Raw genomic sequence first — 26,392 nt, 5'->3', positions numbered from 1 at the left:
TCCAAAGTCTTGGTCCAGCGTCGGTTGCTATCACTTCTTCCCTGATGTCAGTGCGCCAGGGGTATATAAGATGCAGCCGATGCCATTTTCTTAGTCTTTCTTGCCGCGTGGTGCCCGAAGCAAAAGTAGTTCACAAGTGCCGGTTGGCCGACTCCTGAGATTTTCGAATTCGAATTTCAGAACCGAAGTCTTCAATAAAGCTAAGTACCCCGTTGGGGAAACTTTTTCTTGCCTCAGACCGATGTCAGTAAAAGTTAATAATTGCATTTCATGTGGGAAGCAAATACCTCATAAGGATTTTCATTCCTACTGTATTCCATGCCTAGGCCCAGACCACGACGTCACTAGTTGTCGGTTTTGTGCTAGATTTAACAAGCGCACTATTAAACGTCGGTTTGATTTTGCTTGCTCGCCATTATTTTGGCCGAAGGTTCAATTATACCATGCCGTCGGAACAACCAACGACCGGAATACACAAAAAACGCAAAGACAAAGATAAGGACAGGCATCCGAGGTCCAAAACCGACGATGAAGCCTCTTCTAGGCCAGTCGCCGGTTCTCAGTGAGGCGCTTTCGGAAGCCCTGACACCCGCTACCTCAGAGCCACAGGCCGCCTCCGATTCCCACATGGAGATTTCTAGGCCTCTGGAAACTCGGTATTGGGCCTACGGAAATTAACCCCTCAGATGGGTCCGGAGCCGCTGTGCAGGCATCGGCTTCTGAGGGTGTTTTCAGACCTTCACAGCTTACCATCAAAACAACAACTAAGTCTAAAACTCCATTAAAGACAAAGAAACAAGTACAGCATTCACCTGGACAGGCCTCCATGCCTAAAAAACAGATGCTCAAAATGGCCGAAGACCTAATTACTCTGATCAGGGGTTCCCATCCCCCTCCTGATAAAAGGACTAGGCAGGATACAGACTATGATTCCACTGACCAGGTTTCCATTTCTTCTGATTCCTCATCAGACCAGGGATACTCTTTACCCCCCTATGAGGACTCTGATGCTGAAGAATCAATCCCTTCAGCCTCTCCTCCTGAGGATTACTCTTTTGGGGAAACTTTACATACCATGAGGGAGCATTTCCATTGGGACAGCTAGGATTATTCAGAATCCAAGAAAAGGCTCAGAGATTTTCTTTTATTGCCTCAGCACAGGCCCCTTGCTATTCCGACTGTGTTAGATATTGTGGATGATGTGTTCTCTGAATCCAGTTTAACCCCTGATTCTTTGCCCCCAGCACCAGTCAAGCCAGATAGGTACTACAGAGTCCCTGACTCTCACAAATTTCTTTATAAAAACCCTGCTGCTGACCCAGAAACTATTTCCCAGGGTCCCAAAGGGGTAAAGGATTCCACTGCTAAAAATCCAGTTTCCTCTGACAGGGATTCTAGAGCATTAGATAGATGGGGGAAGAAAGTTTACACTTATGCAACTTTAGCAGTAAGGGCTTTGAATTGCCAGTTCCACATGCTTAAATACCAACAATATTTAATGCATGCAACTGAACAAGTGGGAAAACATACTCTGCAATGTGGTTTTAATTAATTATAGGCTTCTTGTAGAGCCGCAGTTACAGGATCTGTGATTCGAAGGCATGCTTGGTTAAAAGAACAAGGTTTACCTGATCATGTTAAGACAAAATTGTTAGATGCTCCTTTGCATAGATTTTGCCTTATCCTCCATTTTCTTTAATACCTCTTCTGCCTTAACACCAAACAAGATATCATGCTGTAAACAGTGAAGGATTTCTTACAGGTACAGTCACCTCGATTTAGCAGAAATTGGCCTTCTAAAAATTGGTCCTTTCCAGTGTCCGACAGACCACAGAGAGGCAGATACAGATGCCCAAGAGGCAGATCTCAGCCCCAAGGCTCTTACAGACTACGACAATGGGGCTGCTTCAACCCCAAAAGGAGGAGAAGACAAGGTCACAACCTTATAGGAAACAGTCCCAATGACTTCCCCCTTCAAATGCCAAGCACTTACCTTTTGGCCGCTCCCTTAGGGGGAAAACTAGCACTTTTTTCACAAAATTGGCATTTAATCACCCAAGACAAATGGGTTCTGAATATTGTGCCTCAAGGTTACAGGTTCCACTTTCACACTCTGCCAAGGCCAAAAGGAATGCCAGACCTGCCACAAAATCATTGGGCAGAGGCACAAAAACAAATTACAGCCCTCAAGGACATGAGAGCTATTCAAAAAGTGCCACAACAGGAACAAGGACAAGGATTTTACTCAAGACTTTTCTTGGTCCCCAGAAAGGACAAAGCCTGGAGACCCATACTGGACCTATCAACTCTAAATGCTTACCTGGATGTTCTGAAATTCAAAATGTTGAGACAGCAACTTCTTCCCATGCTGGGCAAGAAGGCTTGGCTTGTTACTTTGGACCTCAGAGGCATACCTGCATGTCCCAATCAGACAAAATTGCAGAAGATACCTCAGATTCATAGCTGGCACAATGCATTACCAATTCTCTGCACTGCCTTTTGGCTTGTATACTGCGCCCAGGGTCTTCACAAAATGCCTGGCACCAGTAATTGCATTTTGCAGACAAAAAGGAATTCAGATATATCCCTACTTGGACGACTGTCTTATTCAAGCAGAGAGCAAGGATATTCTTCTAAAGCATCTGGCATTTGTAAAAAGATTGCTAATTTGCCTAGGGTACACAGTAAACGAAAAGAAGTCAAAACTAGTGCCCTCACAAGAGATAATATTCCTGGGTGCCAGCTTAAATACAATGGCCCAGATGGCTTATCTCACGCCAGACAAGCAAAGACAACTGACTCAGTACTTTCAATTGTTGGCAACAAAAACCCAACTCTGTAAGAAAAATTCTGCAGGCCTTGGGGTTCATGGCGTCCTGCATACTACTAATACCATATGCCAGACTGCATATGAGGAAATTACAATGGTACCTAAAAAGTGTTTGGACTCAACACTGTCACAGTTTGGAAACAGTAATACCACTTATTCCCTGCCTACAACAGGAGTTTCGATGGTGGGCACAGGCATGTCACCACAACAAGGGACAGCCTTTCACGTTTCCCACAGCCAGGCAGACACTAACAACAGATGCTTCAGATTACGCCTGAGGAGCACACATGGCAGGAAAATGTATTCAGGGCAAGTGGGCTGCAGACCAAATGCATCTTCACATCAAAAAGAGATGCTAGCTGTACAAAATGCCTTTCAAAGACCTTCTGCATCCAGGACAACTATTACTAAAGATGGACAGCACCACAGTTATGTGGTACATAAACAAGCAAGGGGGCACTCATTCCTATCCCCTCTGCAGACAAGCCATGACTTTGTGGAACACAGCACTGACCTATCAAGTTCATCTGCAAGCACAATTCCTGCCAGGAAAGAAAAATACTCTGGCAGGTGACTTAAGCAGAAACATCATGGATCCTCACGACTGGAAATTAAATCCACAAGTATTCAGCATGATAACACAAAAATGGGGGTGCCCAGACATAGATCTTTTTGCCTCCCCTCTGAACTGCCAACTACAGAAATTCTGCACAAGGGCTTACCACACACAAGCATGGAAAGTGGATGCTCTATCGTTCAGCTGGAAAACCCTAAAAGTTTATGCCTTCCCACCACTGAATCTCCTTTCAAAGGTACTCCTAAAAGCCAAACCAGAAAGGCCAAAAATGATCCTGATTGCCCCATACTGGCCACGCCAGCACTGGTTCCCAATCTTAAAGAACTTGGCTCCAGGCCCAGCATGGATTTTACCTCAAATTCCTCAACTTCTGACTCAGCAAAACAATCAGATCCTGCACAGCCAGCTCAAAACCTTAAACCTGGCTGCATGGCAGATTACTTAGCCAAGCAGCCAACACCTCTCTCTAAAGCTGTTATGGATATCATTTTGGAGGCCAGGAGGCCCAGCACCAGGAAATCCTATTCAGAAAAGTGGAAGAGATTCTGCGCCTGGAACCAGGCTCAAAGCTTTGACCCTCTTGTTCCAAATATTCCTCAGATATTACTATACTTAACTGAGATGCTGGACAAAGGCCTATCCTTTTCATCCATTAAGATCCATGCCTCTGCCATCTCAGCTCATTACAACACGGATCCTCCTATTTTCTCTCATCCATTATTAAAACAGTACCTCAGAGGGGCTAAAAACATAAGACTGCCCCAGAGAGCACCAACACCAACTTGGGACCTCAACTTCGTCTTGGAAAAACTAACTTTACCTCCTTTTGAGCCAGCCAATTCAGCAGATTTAAAATATGTGTCATGGAAAACTGCTCTGCTTCTGGCAATAACCTCAGCACAAAGTGTCTCAGAGTTACAGGCACTAATGGCAGTGGAACCTTTCATCATTTTTCATCCGGACAGGGTTTCTTTAAGAACAAACCCTACATTATGCCAAAGGTGGTATCCAGTGTGGCTCTTAACCAAACTTTTCACTTGCCAACATTTTATCCAAATTCCCAGAATAAAGGGGAGAGACTTCTGCACTCATTGGACATACACAGGCAGTTACGCTTCTACTTGGACAAAACAGAAGCTTTCAGGAAAACTGAGCAATTGTTTGTATCATATGCTGCAGGATCACAAGGAAAGGCTATTTCAAAGCAGACCATTTCAAAGTGGATAGGTCACTGTATCCGTTTCTGCTACACACAGCATGGAAAATCTGTACCTAGCAACATTAGGCCACATTCCACCAGGGCAACAGCCACTTCAACTGCCTACCTTAGAGGAGTACCTACCAAGGATATTTTGGAAGCTGCAACTTGAGTTCAGTGCACACCTTTACCAAGCATTACCACTTGCCTCTTTACTCTAAATCCAGAGCTGGCTTTGCCATTGCAGTGCTGCAGGGCCTCATAGCCACCCCAAATCCTTTATAGACCCAGCCACCCAATCTCAGCTTTGGGATTCAACCCAAGTGTAATGACTGCAGCAATGAAACACGATGAACATAGTATAGTTTTGTACCTACCATAAATGTAGATGTTCGAGTGTATTCACTGCTGCAGTCCAGGTTACCCTCCCTCCATCCCCACTTTCTTAGCTGGGACTTATCTGTACCTTTCTACCCTATACAACCTATGTGGTGTATTTGCTTGTAACTGAAGGTATTGTTTTTAATTTTTATGTATGTTTTATTAGCAATATGTATTGCCTACCTATTTGGGGTCACCTGACATCTGGGGCAAGAAAAACTGAAGAAAATGGCGTCTGCTGCATCTTGTATACCTCTGGCGCACTGACGTCAGGGAATAAGCGACAGCAACCGATGCCGGACCAAGACTTTGGAACACTGGCCGACTGCGGGACCGCCTGACGGCAGGATAACCCAAGTGTAATGACTGCAGCAGTGAATACACTCTAACATCTACATTTATGGTAGGTACAAAACTGTACTTTCCTCTCATTCCCTGCCTGCAACAGGAGTTTCTATGGTGGGCAAAGGCCTGTCACCAAAACATGGGACGGCCCTTCACTCTACCCGCTGCCAGCCAAACCTTAACAACAGATGCATCAGATTATGCCTGGGGGGCCCACATGGCAGGAAGATGCATTCAGGGCATATGGACACGAAAACAAATGCATCTACATATCGACCAGAAAGAGATGCTAGCTGTTCAAAATGCCCTAACAGCCTTTAAGGACTTAATTCATCCAGGACAACTACTGATAAAGATGGACAACACCACAGTCATGTGGTATATTAACAAGCAAGGGGGCACACACTCATACCCCCTTTGCTGATTAGCCATGGCACTGTGGGACACAGCTTTGACCTACCAAATACATCTTCAAGCTCAATTCCTGCCAGGAAAACAAAACACTCTGGCAGATGATTTAAGCAGAAATCTTATGGATCCTCACGAGTGGAAACTAAATCCACAAGTCTTCAGCATGATAACAGAGAAATGAGGGAGCCCAGACATAGATCTATTTGCCTCTCCTCAAAATTATCAATTGAAAAGATTCTGCACAAGGACTTATCACAGACAAGTATGGAAAGTGGACTCCCTATCCTTCAGTTGGAAAAACCTATCAGTTTACGCCTTTCCTCCTCTGTCTCTTCTACCTAAGGTCCTTCTAAAAGCCAGACAAGAGAAGCCAAAGATGATATTAATTGCCCCAGACTGGTCCCGCCAATACTGGTACCCAATCCTAAGTAACCTGTCTCAATACCCTGCTTGGACCTTGCCTCAAAGACCAAGACTACTGTCCCAACAAAACAATCGGATCCTGCACAATCAACTACAGACTCTGAACCTAGCAGCATGGCTAATCATGTAATTATACAAACGACACCTCTCCGTAAATCTGTGGTGGATGTCATTTTGGAAGCCAGAAGGCCTAGTACTAGAAAATCTTATGCTGACAAATGGAAGAGATTCTGTGCTTGGAATCGAGCACAAGGAACTGATACAGCAGAACCACATATTCCTCAGATATTACAGTACTTGACTGAGATGCTTGACAAAGGCCTATCTTTCTCATCAATCAAAATCCATGCCTCTGCCATTTCAGCTCATTACAGTACAGAGCCACCAATCTTTTCTCATCTTTTACTAAAGCAGTATCTTAGAGGAGCCAAAAATTTAAGGTCTCCTAGAAGATCACCACTACCTGCATGAGACCTCAATTATGTGTTGGTAAAGCTCACCGTGCCTCCATTTGAACCAGCTGTGACCGCTGATATAACGTTCTTATCATGGAAGACAGCTCTGCTACTAGCAATTACTTCAGCAAGAAGAGTTTCAGAGCTACAGGCCCTCGTGGCTGTAGAGCCTTTTATCATATTTCACCCAGACAGGGTGTCTCTGAGGACAAATCCTACTTTTATGCCTAAGGTGGTTTCCAGTGTGGCTCTTAACCAAACAATTCATCTGACAACCTTTTATCCAAATCCGCAGAACAAAGGGAAGAGAATTCTGCATTCTTTGGACGTACACAGAGAGCTAAGATTCTTCTTGAGCAGGACAAAAGCTCTAAGAAAAACTGAGCAGTTACTAGTGTCATATGCTGCAGGATCAGAAGGAAAGGCTATTTCAAAGCAGACACTTTCAAAGTGGATAAGCCACTGCATCCGTTTCTGCTACTTACACCATGGTAAACCTGAGCCCAGGGGCATTGGGTCTCATTCCACCAGAGCTGCAGCTGCTTCAGCAGCCTTTCTCAGAGGAGTACCAACCAAAGACATTCTAGAGGCTGCTACTTGGAGTTCTGTTCACACCTTTACAAAGCATTACCATTTGCCTCTCTACTCTAGGTCCAGGACAGGCTTTGCCACTGCAGTGCTGCAGGGCCTTATAGCCACACCTAATGCTGTTTAGCTCCAGCTTCCCAACCATAGCTTTGGGTTTCTACCCAAGTGTAATGACTGCAACAGTGAAACACGAAGAACATAGTACACTTATGTACACTTACCATAAATGTAGATGTTAGAGTGTATTCACTGTTGCAGTCCAGGTTACCCTCCCACCATCCCCCTGTCATTCTATAGTTTATCTTTCCTTCTCTATCCTCTACAACCTATGTGGTGTATTTGCTTGTAGATGAAGGTATATATATATATATATATATATATATATATATATATATATATATATATATATATGAAAAACTAAAGAAAATGGCGTCTGCTGCATGTTTTATACCCCTGACGGCCTGACATCATGGAAGAGAAGACAGCAACCGATGCAGGACCCAAGACTTTGGAATTCAGGCCGACTGAGGGCAACCTGCCAGCAGATTACCCAAATGTAATGACTGCAACAGTGAATACACTTGAACATCTACATTTATGGTAAGTGTACACAACTGTACTTTTCTCTTCTATTAAAATCCATGCCTCAGCCATTTCTGCCCATTTCGATTCAGACCCACCCCTCTTCTCTCATCCTTTTAAGTGATTCCTCAGAGGGGCTTCTAATGTCAGACCTCCCAGAAGGCCTCCCACGCCACCCTAGGACCTGAATTATGTTCTAGAAAAACTAACCTTACCTCCTTTCGAACCTGCTGCTTCTACTGAATTGCAATACCTCTCCTGGAAGGACTGCCTTCCTACTAGCTATCACCTCGGCCAAAAGAGTATCAGAGCCTCAGGCTGTCATGGCTGTTGAGCCCTTCATCATTTTTCATGCAGACATGGTCTCCCTGAGGACTAACCCCCACCTTTATGCCCAAGATGGTATCTGATGTGACCCTTAACCAGGCCATACACCTACCCACCTTCTTTCTCAACCGTCAAAACAAGGGGGAAATAATTCTACAGTCTCTAGACATGCACAGACAACTCGGATACTGTCTGGACCGTACTAAACCTTTCAGTAAAACAGACCAACTACTTGTCAGCTTTGCCCCTGGAGCAGAAGGGAAGCCCATTCCCAAACGAACCATTTCCAAATGGATATCACACTGTATCCATTTTTGCTACAGACTACATGGGAACTCCCCCTCAAGTCTATCCGTACCCATTCCACTAGAGCAGCATCCACTTCCACAGCCTTCCTCAGAGGAGTCCCCACCAAGGACATCCTGGAAGCTGCCACCTGGACCTCTGTCCATACCTTTACAAAGCATTACCACCTACCTCTTATTTCTAAGTCTAGGGCAGGGTTTGCCTCTTCAGTTCTGCAGGGCCTGCTGTTCCATGCCTAGGACTGCAACCTTTCCTTCCACCCCTGTACTCAGCTTTGGGAATCCTCCCACAGGTGATGACTGCAACAGTGAAACACAGAACATAGTACAGCTGTGTACACTTACCGTAAATGTAAATGTTTGAGTGTATTCACTGTTGCAGTCCTGGTTTCCCTCCCTCCATCCCCCATATAACATCTTCCCCTAGGGGGACATAAGCTTCCCACTGGGGTTTTTGGCCACCAGGACCATGTTTCCTTATTTCCTTGTGCTTCTGACAGGTTAGGACAAGAAAAACTGATGTAATGACGTCGGCTGCCTTGCTTTATGGCACTGACGACCTGATGGACTACAGACAACTGCAGCCGACACAAGAAAAACATTGATCTGGTATTTGGGCCGGCCAAAGGCTACCACAGCAGGGATAACTCACAGGTGATGACTTCAACAGTGAATACACTCTAACACCTACATTTATGGTAAGTGTACACAACTGTACTTTCTGAGTGCTGGTGCCTGTTGCTGCTGTATTTGAGAACATCTGTAATGGCTAATTTAAAAGATGAGTACCATGTACATTCCTTAATGCATGCTGTTTGAGAGGTGATGCCCCTTCATAGTAACCAGTTGTATATTACATTTTAAGTCCTTTGACCAATTGTTAAGCTTGCCCAGTTCACTCCAGCCCTCTGACATAGAGAAATAAAGCCCATGATTCTGCCCCAGATGGCCTATGTTCGACAGTTGGCACAAGCACTTAGGGGACTGGGTGGGGTGTGAATGATGCCAACTCACTCATCCTGGTGGGGTGAGGGGAGGCAACCTGACTGACTGCAGTAGTGGTAAGATGAGCTGGGTGAGCTTCTCTGTGAGAATAATGTGACACTTGGTTGAGAAAATGCATATGCAGTTGAAGCATGTGTGCACCTGTTGAAGGCAGCCATAGTTAAATAGAATTACAAAAATCATATCAAGATTGTCCTACCACTTTTTTGTGTATGAAACTCTACTACCTTATGATCAGGGTGCTGCAAGATAATGCAGAGAAGTTTGTTTCCCTGTTTTAAGGTCAGAACGTGCTTTCTCTGTTTTACTGGCAAAAAAGTGCCTTAAATAGCATTGGCTGATGACCTCATGTCTGAGATGCGGACTTGTGTTTTTCCATGGGTAGTTAGGCTGGTAAAGCATTGCCCAGTTTATGTCCAATTCCCATATGTCTTCTGCAACAGTGATCCTACCCAGGCATCTGCTGTTATGATGAGCTCACACAGCTATATTATTATCTCTTGACTGAGGCATTCTTATAAATGTTTAAGTACTGCCACCATCTTTTTTGTTCCTTATGTGTAAGTAATTGGATTGTTACAAGTAATTAATTACAGGTATGCAGCTAAATTGTATAGCCAGGCGCTAGATTTGTTTTTGTATTTACTGTGTCTGTTTATACTATAAATAGAAGAACAAAGCTTGCCAGTGATGCTTTTAACTGGTGTTTTTGCTGCCATGTGCTAGTTTCAGTAGTGTGGGACACAATGACTAATGCATGATTGTTTGCTGAAAAATCTGGCTAGATCAAGCCCATAGTTTATTAATAGCTCAAACACATGGGATAAGTGCCCTGAAACATCAGTACATTTTTGAACCACTGTGAGGTGTGTTCCCAATGACAGCTGATGTATGTAGTGGAGATGAAAGTGGGCAGCTTCTGTATGTAGTGAATGTGAGAGCTGCATCTGGAAGAGAAGTCAGCAGAAGGCTTTTGTTTCAGCACAGCTTCCCAAGCTGAATTTATCTGTCTTGTCTTTTAAGGATTGTTAGCTTCTCCCTTATTCTCACTAGTCATTTTTGCACAGATTTAAAACTGTACTTTTAGGTCAGGAGTGCAGTGTGCAGCCCAGTCCTTTAGCTCATGAAACGTTTGAGCAGTAAATGACATTTGGGAGTGAATGCTGTAGGGTTTAGTCACAGCTGATGAGATTTACTGTCACGATCAAAGCTAGACCTAGATAAACCTGCATTACCTATATCCAAGTATGATTTATTGCTACTACACCATAACATTACTTGACAAGAAATGACTTAACTTTTTTAAATAATGTGTGTCTTTATGTATTGCTTATATATTATGTGTATTTGCGTTGCAGCATTTTCCTCAGTAATGTTGCCTCCCCTCTTTCCTAGCAAGTGTCAGGAGGTGGGCATCATGTGCAGCTTGGGGCTGGGATTTTCTTTTTCCTTTTTGCTATGCTGGGGAAGGGAATTTCATAGCTGCTTGGATCAAGGCTAGTGTCGCAGGAATCCCTTCCCATGAGGCTGTTCCCCTGATACCCTTGTCACTACTATATTACTTTTTCAGTTTTTATCAGTATTGTTGCAGTGCATTCTGCAACCAGCTTTGTACAGACTAGTGTTGAAAGTAGAACTTGCCAGTTCTGGGGATTTACTTTGTTATATTGCTTCATGTATGTGTGTTACATTGCTGTCTTTGAGTTTAGGGTCCAGGATTTGTCTTTTATTTGGTGTCTGAGTCAAGTATGAAGCTGCTGGCATCCACAAGGAGCTGGTGTATGGAATATGACCACCTTGTTCATTGGAGGATTTTGCATGAGAGAATGTGTCCTTAAGCTGGTGTAGATTCCAGTGAGTAACCTTAGACTTAAATATGGGACTGGATTTCCTCTTTCAGCAGAAGACTAATGATGGTTTGGAGTACAGTAAAAAAATTAGTTGTTATAGTTGATGTTTAGGAATTTGATAGTTATTAATATGAATATCTTGTCAGCTAATCTGCCTCCAATTGCAAAAGTTAGTGTGTTGGATTTCACTGTTTTCAATCAGCTTGCAGTTATCGTTAATGTGAATTGTATTTGCTTCTTCTTGCAGAGCTGATTTTTAATATTTCATTTTTCAGTATTTATTGGTTTTCTCATTCATCATTCTGTTCATTCAGTGTTTTGTAGTAATGTTTTGGTATAAGGGTTTAAACCTGAAGATGCATAGTCATGCTACTCGTATTTTTTTGTGTGACCTACAAAAATGAGACAAGATATTGATCATGTCCTGTTATATATCTTAGCTTTGTGAACCAGCTGTGGTAATATAGAGGGATATAGCCTTGACTATAGCCCAGGTGACCCAAATTTGCTTAGCAGTTCAGGCACTTGCTGAAGTCGTCAGGGGGCAAAAAACAATTGCAGGTTGTGGCAGTCTGTCTGGGGAAGGAGATGGACAAGCTGACTTAATCAAGTGCATTGGAGTATGCACTTCTGTACACAAAAGCATGGTTGTTCTTGCAGTGAAGTGGATCACACATCCCCCTCCCATGTCAAAAGTATTAGGCTAATCAGTAAGTCCAGCTGGTGGACTCTATGGCTAGCAGGAGTGGGTGCAAAAAACATATATAAAAAAAAAATCTTGGATTCATGAGTTGGGCGATATGAGGTTTTTTTTTTGCATGCGTCTGCCGTATGTCTTGTATGTACCCCTGCTAGCGCTGTGTGCTGCTCTGTTTGGAGTCCAGTGGCAGTAATATTGAGATGCTGACAACTCTTGAGACAGCTCTACCAGCATCAAAATCCCAAGTTTCCATTAGATTATAAGTCCATACCCATGAAACTTTGATGTTGTGTGTGACCCAAGACATATTGTCCATACCTCATCCTTGGGTCATTTAAACATGCAAAAGTTTCATCACTTCACATCCAGCTTCAACAGCTTTCTTTTGCATGCAAGCTGCCTTGCCGCACCCAATTCATTGTCACTCCATGTAGACAGTTTATCCCATGTTACCAGAACAACTTAATGCTGCAGTCCTAATGAGAACGTTTTGTTGGATTTATATTTGTACTATCATGTGCAAGTTACTAGGCATTGGCACCGAATTGTATCATAAATATAGCTTATACATTGTCCAAATATCCCAGACTTTCAGTACATGGTTGTCATGTCTGCTGAGAATGTAAGAGAATGCATTTTTTTGTGTTTTTGTAGTTTCCTTAGCTTTTTCTTTAGGCAGTGATGGCAGAAGGTAAACAGCATGCTCTCTGTGTGGGAGTTATGAAGATGTCTGCACAAGATATGTGAGTATGATAAAGTGATGCTGTTTTACTTAGTTATTTATTTATTGCAAAACAGAACAAAAATATTGTGGCACTAATGAGGCCGGTGTTAGCATTTGGGGGGCCCCAGCAAATGTCAAGTTGGGGACCCCCTAGGCACTTCTAGTCTAAGTATCACTGAGTCACAGCCACCCATCTTAAGTATCCTTTTAGCTCATGCTGCAAACTTTTAGGAGTAGTAAGCACAGACTGACCTGTCACTACAATGCTCTTCTATCACAACAGGCATATGTACCACGGTATGTTGTCCCATTTCACAAAAGGACATTTACAGTTACTGGCATTTAGTTGCACATTTAATTTTTCCTTCCTTTTCTCACATTTTGCCTTGCTCGTCAGCGTTTTCAAGAAGCCATAACTTTCTATGTGTTGTTTATTTTCTTTTTAGGCTCGTAGGTGGTTACTGGGCTGTTGACCCAAATGTCTTTATAAGCCTAGCTGTGTGTACCCAATATAATACTAGAGAAACCCAATACAAAGAATCTTGCCTAAACTCGAGATCTTACTTAGCAATGACTGCCCATATCTAGGAGGGTCATAGGTGAAATCCTCATCAAGAATTTACGGTTTCCCATCCAGTCAGCCAGGCTATGCTTGAACAGGGTCATACAGGGGCTTTGTATAATGGGAATTGGTAGCCTGTTCCAGAGGAATGGCAACCCCTGAGAGACGTATTGGTCTCTACAGCAGGTCCTATTTATGTCCCAGGCAAGGTTAAGGTTCCCTGGAGCGGGTGACCCTTGTTCCATTTGACTTTCGGATGTGCAGCATTTAATTAGGGTTGGATCTGAGATTGCTCTGTGGGCCACAACCTTTTCATCCAGTGATGGCTTGAACAGAAATTGTAATTAAGGAAAGAAATTCTTTTTTGTTCAACTTTAGTTTTCTTTGCATCCTTTCAGTGTACCTTTCCTGACCAAACCAGCACAGTAATAACTATTTATTATTTACTTATTTATTGATTGACATTTGGTAACTGGGAAAGTCCACTGGATCAGAGACCCATTTTCAGTGGAGGCCCGAGGAGAAAAGCTCCAAATACAGTTATAAAGAAATGGTATAACATAATATCAGTAAGTACAGAAAAAGTAAATGGTCTGGGCACACTGGAACAGGCTGTAAATTATTTAATTGGTAAAACAAAACAAAATACAAGCGCTTTCACCCTGCTGAAGTGGTAGGCTTTTTCAAGTAAATGAAACAAACCATTGCGACAGATACAACAACATATAAACTCTTTCCTTTAAAAAAGGCACCAAATTTTCTTAGAGATATACATCCTTCCTTTGCACAACTTCCTTTACTTAAAAAGCATATAGTAAAAACAATTAAAAAGTATGTGTAATATAGTTAATAAGCACATAGACTAACATACATTATCCTATTGTACATTAATAAAAAGTGTAAAGCCATCACAAAAATTCATTATTGTTGCACCAAGGGAAATGTATACACATTTAAAATTTATTATTTCTGTGTACTCTACACTTACACTCCTAATTTTTTTGCTTTTTTTAATTAAATATGGTTTAATAAACGTGGTTTAATTGATACGTGGTTTAATTGATATGTGGTCATTAAGTCCTGGGGCGTTAGTTGCATTAAATTTACTTTGCCAATATGTTTCTCTGCAGCACAACCAGTTCTCCCAGTCACCCCCCTAGGATCAACCAACACTTGTTCCAAAATTCCAAACATAAACCCTCTATGGGTGGTTTCTGTGTGTAGGTGTTTATATAGTGCGTTGTTCATGTTTTTCCTTTTTATATTGTAGGTATGCTCATATATTCTTTTATTTAGGGTCCTTTCAGATTTTCCTACATAAAAACAAGGGCAATCCCTACATATAGCTAAATAGACTATACCCCTGGTGTGACAATTACCCTTTCTGAAAGTAACCTGACTATTCAAACTGTTTTCCAACACTACTTGATCCCTGTCTATAATATATCTACAATATGCACACCTACCACATTTTTTTGTCCCAGTTACGATCTGTTTTTCCACAACCTTGTTGTTCCTCTCAAATATTTTCTTTAGATTAATCCCTGTTTTATATACATATCGGGGTACATTACCTATCCTATCCACAATCTCTTGATTGTGTCTTAACATTTTCTAATTTGACTCTACTATTTTTTTAAATTCACTAGAGAAATTACTGTACTGGATAACCAAAGCCCTTCCATAATTGTTTTCTACTTCATTATTGGTTGTAGGTTTATATGTTTTATACTGGGTGTTGCCCAGTGGGGGTACATATTTGGTTCCCCATCCCTTAATAATTTCCTTTGCTGTTTCTACTATTAAATTGTTGGGATATCCTCTACCCCTAAAAAATTGTGAAATTGTCAATTTCAGAAAGGAGATCATTTTTTCCAAGGTCATTCTGGCCGCCCTGACCATCTGACCCTTTACTATACTCATTTTCTGCTTCCAAGGATGTGCAGTCATGTATGGAAGGTAAGAATTACTAAATGTGTCTTTTCGATGTATTTTAGATTTCACGTTTCCTTCATATTTTTCTATTTCAACATCCAAGTAGTCTATTTTATTAAGACCTACTTTGTATGTGAACTTCAAAAAATTAGTAGTGGAGTTTAAATATACTATAAAAGGACCTATATGTTCCTCGGGCCCTTCCCAGATGATAAAAATATCATGCAGAAAACGCCTGTGCAGTTTGATGCATTTTGTGTACATAGATCCAAAAATGTATCTAGTTTCCCACTTGGAGGACCAAGTTAGCGTATATGGGGACACAAGCTGCCCCCATAGCAACGCCTTTGATTTGCTTGAAGGTCTCCCCCTCAAAGTAGATTATTCCACTAATACATCTACGTCTATCCTAAATGTAGAATTTCTCTCCCTTAACAAATCCAAAAACATGTCAAGACCTTCTTGGTATACAAGAAAAGAGGTCCACAACGTCAATGGTCAAAAAACATGTTTCCCCTTCATATGTCTCCGGTGTTAGGCTGCTCAAAAAATCCCATGAATCTTCCAATAGATGTTCGTAATCTTTTATTAAATGCTTTGAAGAGTAGTCTAAAAAAGTAGCTATAGGGGTATGTTTTTGACTCTACACCAGAAACTATGGGCCTGAGGAGGGAGGATCTGTAGTGCTTTTTATGAACTTTGGGAATGCCAAAGAAGGAAGCAATCCTAGGTTATTTGTTCTGCAGTATCCCCCCACCTTTAAATCTAACCTTTCTTCCAAAATTAATTCTTCAATTAACAGGTCTATTTTCCTGTAAGTAATATTTATTTCATTGATAGATACTGGCACATATGTAGTACTATCGTATAACATTTCTAAGATTTTACTTGAATAGTCCAGTGCATCCACTAAGACCATTCCTCCCCCTTTATCTGGTTTCATAATTTGAATGTCTCTGTCCCTACATAGCTCATCCAGTACTTCTTTTTCTTTAGGAGTTAAATTAGGTGTATATCCACATTTCTTCTTTCTGTTTTTGTCCATACTTAATGTGTAAATATCTGAAGTGCATGCTGCCTCAAAAACTTGTAATGCAGGATGTAAAGGTGGGTTATAAATACTTGCTTGTCTAAAATTAGCTTCCCCGTCTTTGTGCTGTTGTTGTTCAAATATCAAGGCAAAATTAATCTTTCTAACAAAGTGTTTCAGTTCTATTATGGCATCACATACATCAAAACCCCTAGATGAAACAAATTTAAAACCTTTTGCGAACAGTTGAAAATGTTCGGTTTAATTTCTGTTCCACTAAGGTTAAAAATCTTAAACCCATTGTAGGATAGAGTCACACCATCCTCACTAGTTGTTATACTTTCACTTTCCTTCTGGTGTTTCCTTCCTTTTCCCGTGGAAAATCGTGTTTGTTTACTTCTTCGTCATCTCCCTCCCCTAGGTGGGTTATAAAATCTAGACCTGTTTTTAGGTCCATAGGATTTGGGGACCTTACCTCAAAGCCTGTTCCATTAATATTACCATTACTACCCTCCGGGGTTCTATTGTGCACAATTGTCCTCACCTAAAACTTCATTTACTAAACTACTATTGAAATTACTAACCGTTACCTCTTAACTCATCAACATTTACATGTTCATTAATATTTCTAATTCTATTTAATCTACCCTTAAATGTGTAGGCTTTGTTGTCCCTATACTGTTTTAAATCTCTAATCAACCTTATTTTGGGGGTAAACTTTTTAAAAAAAAATTTTTTTTCAAAAAGGAAAAAGCTTTACCCCTTTTCCCCAAAATTGGGGGCCAAAAATTAAGGAAAACAAAGTTGTAGTGAAGTATCTGCGTTTTCGAGCTGGAAATTCTCATTATCAGTTCTCTGCATTGCCCTTTGGCTTATCTACTGCCAGAGTATTCACAAAGGTTCTGGCTCCAGTGATAGCTTACTTCAGGCTAAAAGGAATTCAAATCTATCCTTACTTGGACGACTGCCTGATTCTGGCTCAAGAAAAGGAAGACCTTTACAGCATTTGGAATATGTCATAGCAGTGCTAAGATGCCTAGGGTATTCTGTGAACGAATAAAGTCCAGTCTAGTACCCTCTCAAGACATGTGCTTTCTGGGTGTGAGACTGAATACAGCAGCCCAGATGGCCTTTTTAACCCCGGACAAACAACAGAATCTTTCCAGTTACTTCCATCAACTATCTCTTCAGTCCGGGCTGACTGCAAGGACAGTCCTTCAAGCCTTAGGGTTCATGGCATCTTGTATTCTGGTGCTTCCCAATGCCAAACTGCATATGAGGAAGCTACAATGGTATCTCAAAATCTATGGACACAGCACTGCCAGGATTTGGACACTGTCATTCAAATAATACCTTGCATTCAAAAGGAATTTTGTGGTGGGCTCAGGAATGTCACCTAAACAAGGGACTCTCTGTGACCCGCCAGAGGCGAGTCAGATTCTAACGACAGATGCCTCAGACATTGCTTGGGGAGCTCATCTAAATGGAAAGTGGATACAAGACAAGTGGCCTGCCAGACTACAGCATCTACATATCAACATGAAAGAGATGTTAGCAGTCCAGTTTGCATTAATGGCTTTCAAGGAGTTACTTCTTCCAGGGCAGGTGTTGATTCTAACAGACAACACAACTGTCATGTGGTACATCAACAAACAAGGGGAACACATTCTTACCCATTGTGCAGGCAAGCAATGATTTATGGGAGACTACCAGCTTGCAACTAACTCTTCAGGCAAGGTTTCTGCCGGGAGCACAGAACTCCTTAGCAGATGTGTTAAGCAGACAAATCATGGATCCCCACGAGTGGAAACTGGATCTTCATGTATTTCAAAAATTGACAGTGTCATGGGGAACTACATAGATCTGTTCGCTTCTCCACTAAACCACCAGCTGCCAAAATTTTGCACGAGGGGATTTCATCACACAGCTTGGAAAGTGGATGCTCTTTCTTTCAGTTGGAAAAATCTTCATGTGTATGCTTTTCCACCTCTGCCTCTTCTCCCAAAGGTGCTTCTAAAGGTCAGACAAGACAAGCCAAGGATGATTTTAATAGCTCCAGATTGGCCACAGCAGCACTAGTACCCATTACTGAGGAGTCTGGTAAGGAAGCCTCCATGGCCTTTACCCTTGATTCCACACCTGTTGTCTCAGAGGGACGGTCATCTGCTCAATGTCAAGCTTCACTCTCTTCATCTAACAGCCTGGCATATTCTGTTTTGAAAGACAGCAGGTCTCAACTTCCTCAACAAGTTTTAAATGTGATTATGGAAGCCAGAAGACCTAGTACAAGGAAAGTGTATGCAGAAAAATGGAAGAGATTTTTATTTTGGACTGCAGCAAAGAATTTGGAGATTTCTGAGCCTAATTTGAGTGTGGCTCTTCAATATCTTACTGAGTTATTGGACAAAGGTTTGTCTTTCTCTTCCATTAAGATTCATGCTGCAGCAATTTCAGCTCACTATGATTGTGACCCACCATTGTTTTCACATCCTTTGTTCAAGCAATTTCTTAGAGGGGCAAAGAATGTAAGACCACGTAGAGCTCCTACTCCTGCTTGGGATCTCAATTTTGTGTTGGAGAAACTTACTCTACAACCTTTTGAGCCTGCGGCTACTGCTGAACTGAAATACTTGTCATGGAAGACTGCTTTTTTGTTGGCCATTACTTCTGCAAGAAGGGTTTCTGAGTTACAGGCCCTTATGGCGGTTGAGCCTTTTTTGATTTTTCATAAGGATAGGGTATCATTACGTACTAATCCTTCCTTTATGCCTAAGGTGGTTTCTAGTGTGGCTTTAAACCAAACTATTCATTTGCCTACTTTCTATGCAGATCCCCAAAATAAAGGGGAAAAGATTTTGCACACTTTAGATGTACACAGGCAATTGCGTTATTATTTAAGCAGGACTAAGGATTTTAGACAGTCTCAGCAGTTGTTTGTTTCTTTTGCTTTGAGTTCGCAGGGCAAGCCTGTGTCAAAACAAACTATTTCTAGGTGGATTGGGTTTTGCATTGCATTTTGTTATTCCCATCATGGTAAGGAGATTCCAGCTGGGATTAGGCCTCATTCCACTAGGGCTACTGCCACTTCAACAGCATTTCTAAGGGGGGTGGCAACTAAGGATATTCTGGAGGCAGCTACTTGGAGTTCAGTGCATACTTTCTCTAAGCATTACCACCTTCCTCTCTATTCTAAGTCTAGGGCTGGTTTTGCCACAGCTATTTTGCAAGGTATATTATCAGCTCCTGCTTCCTTATGATTTGCCAGCCTCCCTTACCTCTGCTTTGGGATTCTACCCAATAGTTAGGACTGCAGCAATGTGGAATGAAGAACATAGTACAGTTTTGTACCTACCATAAATGTAGATGTTCGAGGATCCACATTGCTGCAGTCCAATTTACCCTCCCTCCTTCCCCTCTGTGTTTAGGGGTGGTTGTGTAGGTGAGGTTATGTTCTGGTACCTTTGTATATATTGTATATATTTTTGGTGCAGGTATGTTTGGTGTTTTTGGTTTTGGCCTTGTCTTTTAGGGTCTTCTGACATCTGGGGCAAGAAAAGACTGATATGACGTCGGTCATGCGCATTAGTACCCTGACGTACTGACGTCAGTCTAATGCGCCGTGACCGACGTCAGCCATATACTTTGGTATTCGGGCCGACTGGACAGCGGACTACCCAATAGTTAGGACTGCAGCAATGTGGATCCTCGAACATCTACATTTATGGTAGGTACAAAACTGTACTTTCCCTGGAGCGGGTGACCCTTGTTCCATTTGACTTTCGGATGTGCAGCATTTAATTAGGGTTGGATCTGAGATTGCTCTGTGGGCCACAACCTTTTCATCCAGTGATGGCTTGAACAGAAATTGTAATTAAGGAAAGAAATTCTTTTTTGTTCAACTTTAGTTTTCTTTGCATCCTTTCAGTGTACCTTTCCTGACCAAACCAGCACAGTAATAACTATTTATTATTTACTTATTTATTGATTGACATTTGGTAACTGGGAAAGTCCACTGGATCAGAGACCCATTTTCAGTGGAGGCCCGAGGAGAAAAGCTCCAAATACAGTTATAAAGAAATGGTATAACATAATATCAGTAAGTACAGAAAAAGTAAATGGTCTGGGCACACTGGAACAGGCTGTAAATTATTTAATTGGTAAAACAAAACAAAATACAAGCGCTTTCACCCTGCTGAAGTGGTAGGCTTTTTCAAGTAAATGAAACAAACCATTGCGACAGATACAACAACCTATAAACTCTTTCCTTTAAAAAAGGCACCAAATTTTCTTAGAGATATACATTCTTCCTTTGCACAACTTCCTTTACTTAAAAAGCATATAGTAAAAACAATTAAAAAGTATGTGTAATATAGTTAATAAGCACATAGACTAACATACATTATCCTATTGTACATTAATAAAAAGTGTAAAGCCATCACCAAAATTCATTATTGTTGCACCAAGGGAAATGTATACACATTTAAAATTTATTATTTCTGTGTACTCTACACTTACACTCCTAATTTTTTTTGCTTTTTTTAATTAAATATGGTTTAATAAACGTGGTTTAATTGATACGTGGTTTAATTGATATGTGGTCATTAAGTCCTGGGGCGTTAGTTGCATTAAATTTAATTTGCCAATATGTTTCTCTGCAGCACAACCAGTTCTCCCAGTCACCCCCCTAGGATCAACCAACACTTGTTCCAAAATTCCAAACATAAACCCTCTATGGGTGGTTTCTGTGTGTAGGTGTTTATATAGTGCGTTGTTCATGTTTTTCCTTTTTATATTGTAGGTATGCTCATATATTCTTTTATTTAGGGTCCTTTCAGATTTTCCTACATAAAAACAAGGGCAATCCCTACATATAGCTAAATAGACTATACCCCTGGTGTGACAATTACCCTTTCTGAAAGTAACCTGACTATTCAAACTGTTTTCCAACACTACTTGATCCCTGTCTATAATATATCTACAATATGCACACCTACCACATTTTTTTGTCCCAGTTACGATCTGTTTTTCCACAACCTTGTTGTTCCTCTCAAATATTTTCTTTAGATTAATCCCTGTTTTATATACATATTGGGGCACATTACCTATCCTATCCACAGTCTCTTGATTGTGTCTTAACATTTTCTAATTTGACTCTACTATTTTTTTAAATTCACTAGAGAAATTACTGTACTGGATAACCAAAGCCCTTCCATAATTGTTTTCTACTTCATTATTGGTTGTAGGTTTATATGTTTTATACTGGGTGTTGCCCAGTGGGGGTACATATTTGGTTCCCCATCCCTTAATTTCCTTTGCTGTTTCTACTATTAAATTGTTGGGATATCCTCTACCCCTAAAAAATTGTGAAATTAAGTCAATTTCAGAAAGGAGATCATTTTTTCCAAGGTCATTCTGGCCGCCCTGACCATCTGACCCTTTACTATACTCCTTTTCTGCTTCCAAGGATGTGCAGTCATGTATGGAAGGTAAGAATTACTAAATGTGTCTTTTCGATGTATTTTAGATTTCACGTTTCCTTCATATTTTTCTATTTCAACATCCAAGTAGTCTATTTTATTAAGACCTACTTTGTATGTGAACTTCAAAAAATTAGTAGTGGAGTTTAAATATACTATAAAAGGACCTATATGTTCCTCGGGCCCTTCCCAGATGATAAAAATATGCAGAAAACGCCTGTGCAGTTTGATGCATTTTGTGTACATAGATCCAAAAATGTATCTAGTTTCCCACTTGGAGGACCAAGTTAGCGTATATGGGGACACAAGCTGCCCCCATAGCAACGCCTTTGATTTTCTTGAAGGTCTCCCCCTCAAAGTAGATTATTCCACTAATACATCTATGTCTATCCTAAATGTAGACTTTCTCTCCCTTAACAAATCCAAAAACATGTCAAGACCTTCTTCCACTGGCATACAAGAAAAGAGGTCCACAACGTCAATGGTCAAAAAACATGTTTCCCCTTCATATGTCTCCGGTGTTAGGCTGCTCAAAAAATCCCATGAATCTTCCAATAGATGTTCGTAATCTTTTATTAAATGCTTTGAAGAGTAGTCTAAAAAAGTAGCTATAGGGGTATGTTTTTGACTCTACACCAGAAACTATGGGCCTGAGGAGGGAGGATCTGTAGTGCTTTTTATGAACTTTGGGAATGCCAAAGAAGGAAGCAATCCTAGGTTATTTGTTCTGCAGTATCCCCCCACCTTTAAATCTAACCTTTCTTCCAAAATTAGTTCTTCAATTAACAGGTCTATTTTCCTGTAAGTAATATTTTATTTCATTGATAGATACTGGCACATATGTAGTACTATCGTATAACATTTCTAAGATTTTACTTGAATAGTCCAGTGCATCCACTAAGACCATTCCTCCCCCTTTTATCTGGTTTCATAATTTGAATGTCTCTGTCCCTACATAGCTCATCCAGTACTTCTTTTTCTTTAGGAGTTAAATTAGGTGTATATCCACATTTCTTCTTTCTGTTTTTGTCCATACTTAATGTGTAAATATCTGAAGTGCATGCTGCCTCAAAAACTTGTAATGCAGGATGTAAAGGTGGGTTATAAATACTTGCTTGTCAAAAATTAGCTTCCCCATCTTTGTGCTGTTGTTCAAATATCAAGGCAAAATTAATCTTTCTAACAAAGTGTTTCAGTTCTATTATGGCATCACATACATCAAAACCCCTAGATGAAACAAATTTAAAACCTTTTGCGAACAGTTGAAAATGTTCCGGTTTAATTTCTGTTCCACTAAGGTTAAAAATCTTAAACCCATTGTAGGATAGAGTCACACCATCCTCACTAGTTGTTATACTTTCACTTTCCTTCTGGTGTTTCCTTCCTTTTCCCGTGGAAAAATCGTGTTTGTTTACTTCTTCGTCATCTCCCTCCCCTAGGTGGGTTATAAAATCTAGACCTGTTTTTAGGTCCATAGGATTTGGGGACCTTACCTCAAAGCCTGTTCCATTAATATTACCATTACTACCCTCCGGGGGTTCATGTGCACAATTGTCCTCACCTAAAACTTCATTTACTAAACTACTATTGAAATTACTAACCGTACCTCTTAACTCATCAACATTTACATGTTCATTAATATTTCTAATTCTATTTAATCTACCCTTAAATGTGTAGGCTTTGTTGTCCCTATACTGTTTTAAATCTCTAATCAACTTATTTTGCTTATGTGTACACATTTCTTCACATTTCTTATCTACTCTTATAAAGCAGTATTCATATACATCATTGTGAAATTCAAACAGTAAATCTTGTTTAATAGCTTGGTTTAACTTTTCTGCATCTTTCAATAAATATTCATCCTTTTGTTCGGAATATTTTAACATCAAATTCAACATTTTAAAACCACATTCATCAAATATTTCATTAAATGCTTTTACCATATCATTGTCATATGAAAAACCTTCCGGGTATTTACATACCCTCAAACCCTGTGGTACAACACGTTTTTTCAGACATTCCTCCAAATACATAATATCCATGTTCACACTTTTAATTTTTAAACGTTTGTATTCTAAATTTCTGATTCCCTCTTTTAAAGAGCCATAGATGTTGGCTTGTAAATGTTAGTACCATAACTTGGTTCACTGTACCCCTACTGGGGCAACACCCAGTATAAAACATATAAACCTACAACCAATAATGAAGTAGAAAACAATTATGGAAGGGCTTTGGTTATCCAGTACAGTAATTTCTGTAGTGAGTTTAAAAAAATAGTAGTCAAATTGGAAAATGTTAAGACACAATCAAGAGATTGTGGATAGGATAGGTAACGTACCCCGATATGTATATAAAACAGGGATTAATTTAAAGAAAATATTTGAGAGGAACAACAAGGTTGTGGAAAAACAGATCGTAACTAGGACAAAAAAATGTGGTAGGTGTGCATATTGTAGGTATATTATAGACAAGGATAAAGTAGTGTTGGAAAACAGTTTGAATAGTCAGGTTACTTTCAGAAAGGGTAATTGTCACACCAGGGGTTTAGTCTGTTTAGCTTTATGTAGGGACTGCCCTTGTTTTATGTAGGAAAATCTGAAAGGACCCTAAATAAAAGAATGTATGAGCATACCTACAATATAAAAGGGAAAAACATGAACAATGCACTATATAAACACCTACACACAGAAACCAGCCATAGAGGGTTTACGTTTGGAATTTTGGAACACGTGTTGCTTGATCCTGGGGGGGGGGGGGGTGATTGGGAGAACTGGTTGTGTTGCAGAGAAACATGTTGGCAAATTAAATTGAATGCAACTAACCCCCCAGGACTGAATGACACATATCAATTAAACCATATTTAATTAAAAAAGCAAAAAAATTAGGAGTGTAAGTGTAGAGTACACAGAAATAATAAATTTTAAATGTGTATACATTTCCCTTGGTGCAACAATAATGAATTTTGGTGATGGTTTTACACTTTAAAATGTACAATAGGATAATGTATGTTAGTCTATGTGCTTATTAACTATATTACACATACTTTTTAATTTTTTTTACTATATGGTTTTTAACTAAAGGAAGTTGTGCAAAGGAAGAAGGTATATTTCTTTAAGAAAATTTGGCGCCTTTTTTAAAGGAAAGAGTTTATATGTTGTAACTGTCGCAATGGTTTGTTTCATTTACTTGAAAAAGCCTAGCACTTCAGCAGGGTGAAAGGGCTTGTATTTTGTTTTGTTTTACCAATTAAATAATTTATAGCCTGTTCCAGTGTGCCCAGACCATTTACTTTTTCTGTGTTTATTGGTTTGATGGTCTGAGTGTTTTGCCAATTTTTATTATTATAATATCAGTAAGTATATACAGAGAGTATAAAGGAAGCTGAATACAGTTAGAAGGAAACAATACAGATTAACTTCATAAGCTCCAAAGTACAGTTACAAAGAAATGGTATAACATCATATCAGCAACTATACAGTACAGAATAAGAATATTACAGGTGGTATATACAGAATATAGCCATTGTTTTTGTCATACAGTTAATCACAAGAATAACATTATTCTACAAAGCTGCTAAAGTAGTCCAGATAGCCTGTAGTGGAATAAGTGCAGAACAAAGCAAGAAAGGAAGAGTAAAAATTGGAGGGTGAACAATTAAGGAATTTTGTTAGGTAGTTTCTAGTGAGAGTAATCTAGTCATGGTGGTTTGGGCCAGTTGTTGCAGGAACACTGGTGATTATCGAGGTAATGAGACTTTAGTGCAGTTTTGAAAGCTTTGATGGAGTAATAGAAGAGGGTGGAGCATTCCAAAATTTGGCAGTGGAACAGGAATAAAGGTTTTTGCCTACACGTTTGTTGAGTTTTGATATGCTTAGGAGCTGTTTACTTGAAGACCTAAGATGTCATGTTCGGGTGTATGTTTGTAGCATGGTCTGAAGAGAGGCGCAATAATTAGGGTTATATTGTAGTTTGTGGGCGAGTGTTAGGAATATTGTAAATAGTAGCAGAATTCAAGTCAGTTTAAACATTTTAAAGCTTGGCAGTGATGTGTTTGGGTTGGCATATTAGTGTCAAATTTTGCTATTTTGTAGTAGCTTGACTGTAATTTATTTTTCAGAGTTGCGTGTAGGCTAGTGAAAATGGGGCTACCATAAAGGAGAGTAGGGAGGAGTAGACTGTTAATCAATAAAAAGGTTTTGCCTGTAGAGCTTACCAAGTTTAAAGTGTGTCATCTTGATAGTATTGTAAATATGATTTTCAAAGGAGAGTTAATCAATTGTGATACCCAGAAGTTTTGATGATTTTACCAGCTCAATTTTGGTATTGTTTTGTGAGAAAATCTTGGTCTTGAGCTAGAGGTTTTGATGAAAATATTAAGAGTTCTGTTTTTTTTTTGGATTGAGTAGAAGTTAAGCATCATTTAGCTAGGATTCAATAGATGTAAAAGCTTTTTGTATTAGATGTTGAAGATCTGGCAGGTTTTAGCAGAGATGATTATTGTTGAATCGTCAGCGTATTGGATGAGAGTACTAAGATGGGATGCTTAATGTAGGTTTTTAATGAATATGTTAAATAGTTGTGGGCCAAGAGTGGACCCCTGGGGAACTCCAGTTTTGTTTGAGATATTCTGATTGCTTGTTTTGTTATTTGACAGACTGCTTCCTGTCAGAAAGGTAGTTGGAAAACT

At 40.2% G+C, this 26,392-nt stretch overlaps 1 protein-coding gene across 1 annotated transcript in view; it reads left to right on the top strand.

Moving 5' to 3' along the window:
- MCTS1 (MCTS1 re-initiation and release factor) overlaps positions 1-26,392 on the top strand; it is a 403,683-nt gene that overhangs the window by 293,368 nt on the left and 83,923 nt on the right. The window contains exon 5 of the mRNA XM_044057335.1: positions 12,653-12,720. Coding sequence (XP_043913270.1) covers positions 12,653-12,720 — 68 coding nt within the window. The remainder of the gene's footprint in view (positions 1-12,652; positions 12,721-26,392) is intronic.

The sequence above is a fragment of the Protopterus annectens genome, chromosome 15.part0 (genome assembly GCF_019279795.1).
Source record: "Protopterus annectens isolate FY-2018-M chromosome 15.part0, PAN1.0, whole genome shotgun sequence".
Lineage (NCBI taxonomy): Eukaryota > Metazoa > Chordata > Ceratodontiformes > Protopteridae > Protopterus > Protopterus annectens.
Note: the sequence above shows the minus strand (reverse complement) of the source record. Positions and strands in the feature narration are given on the sequence as shown.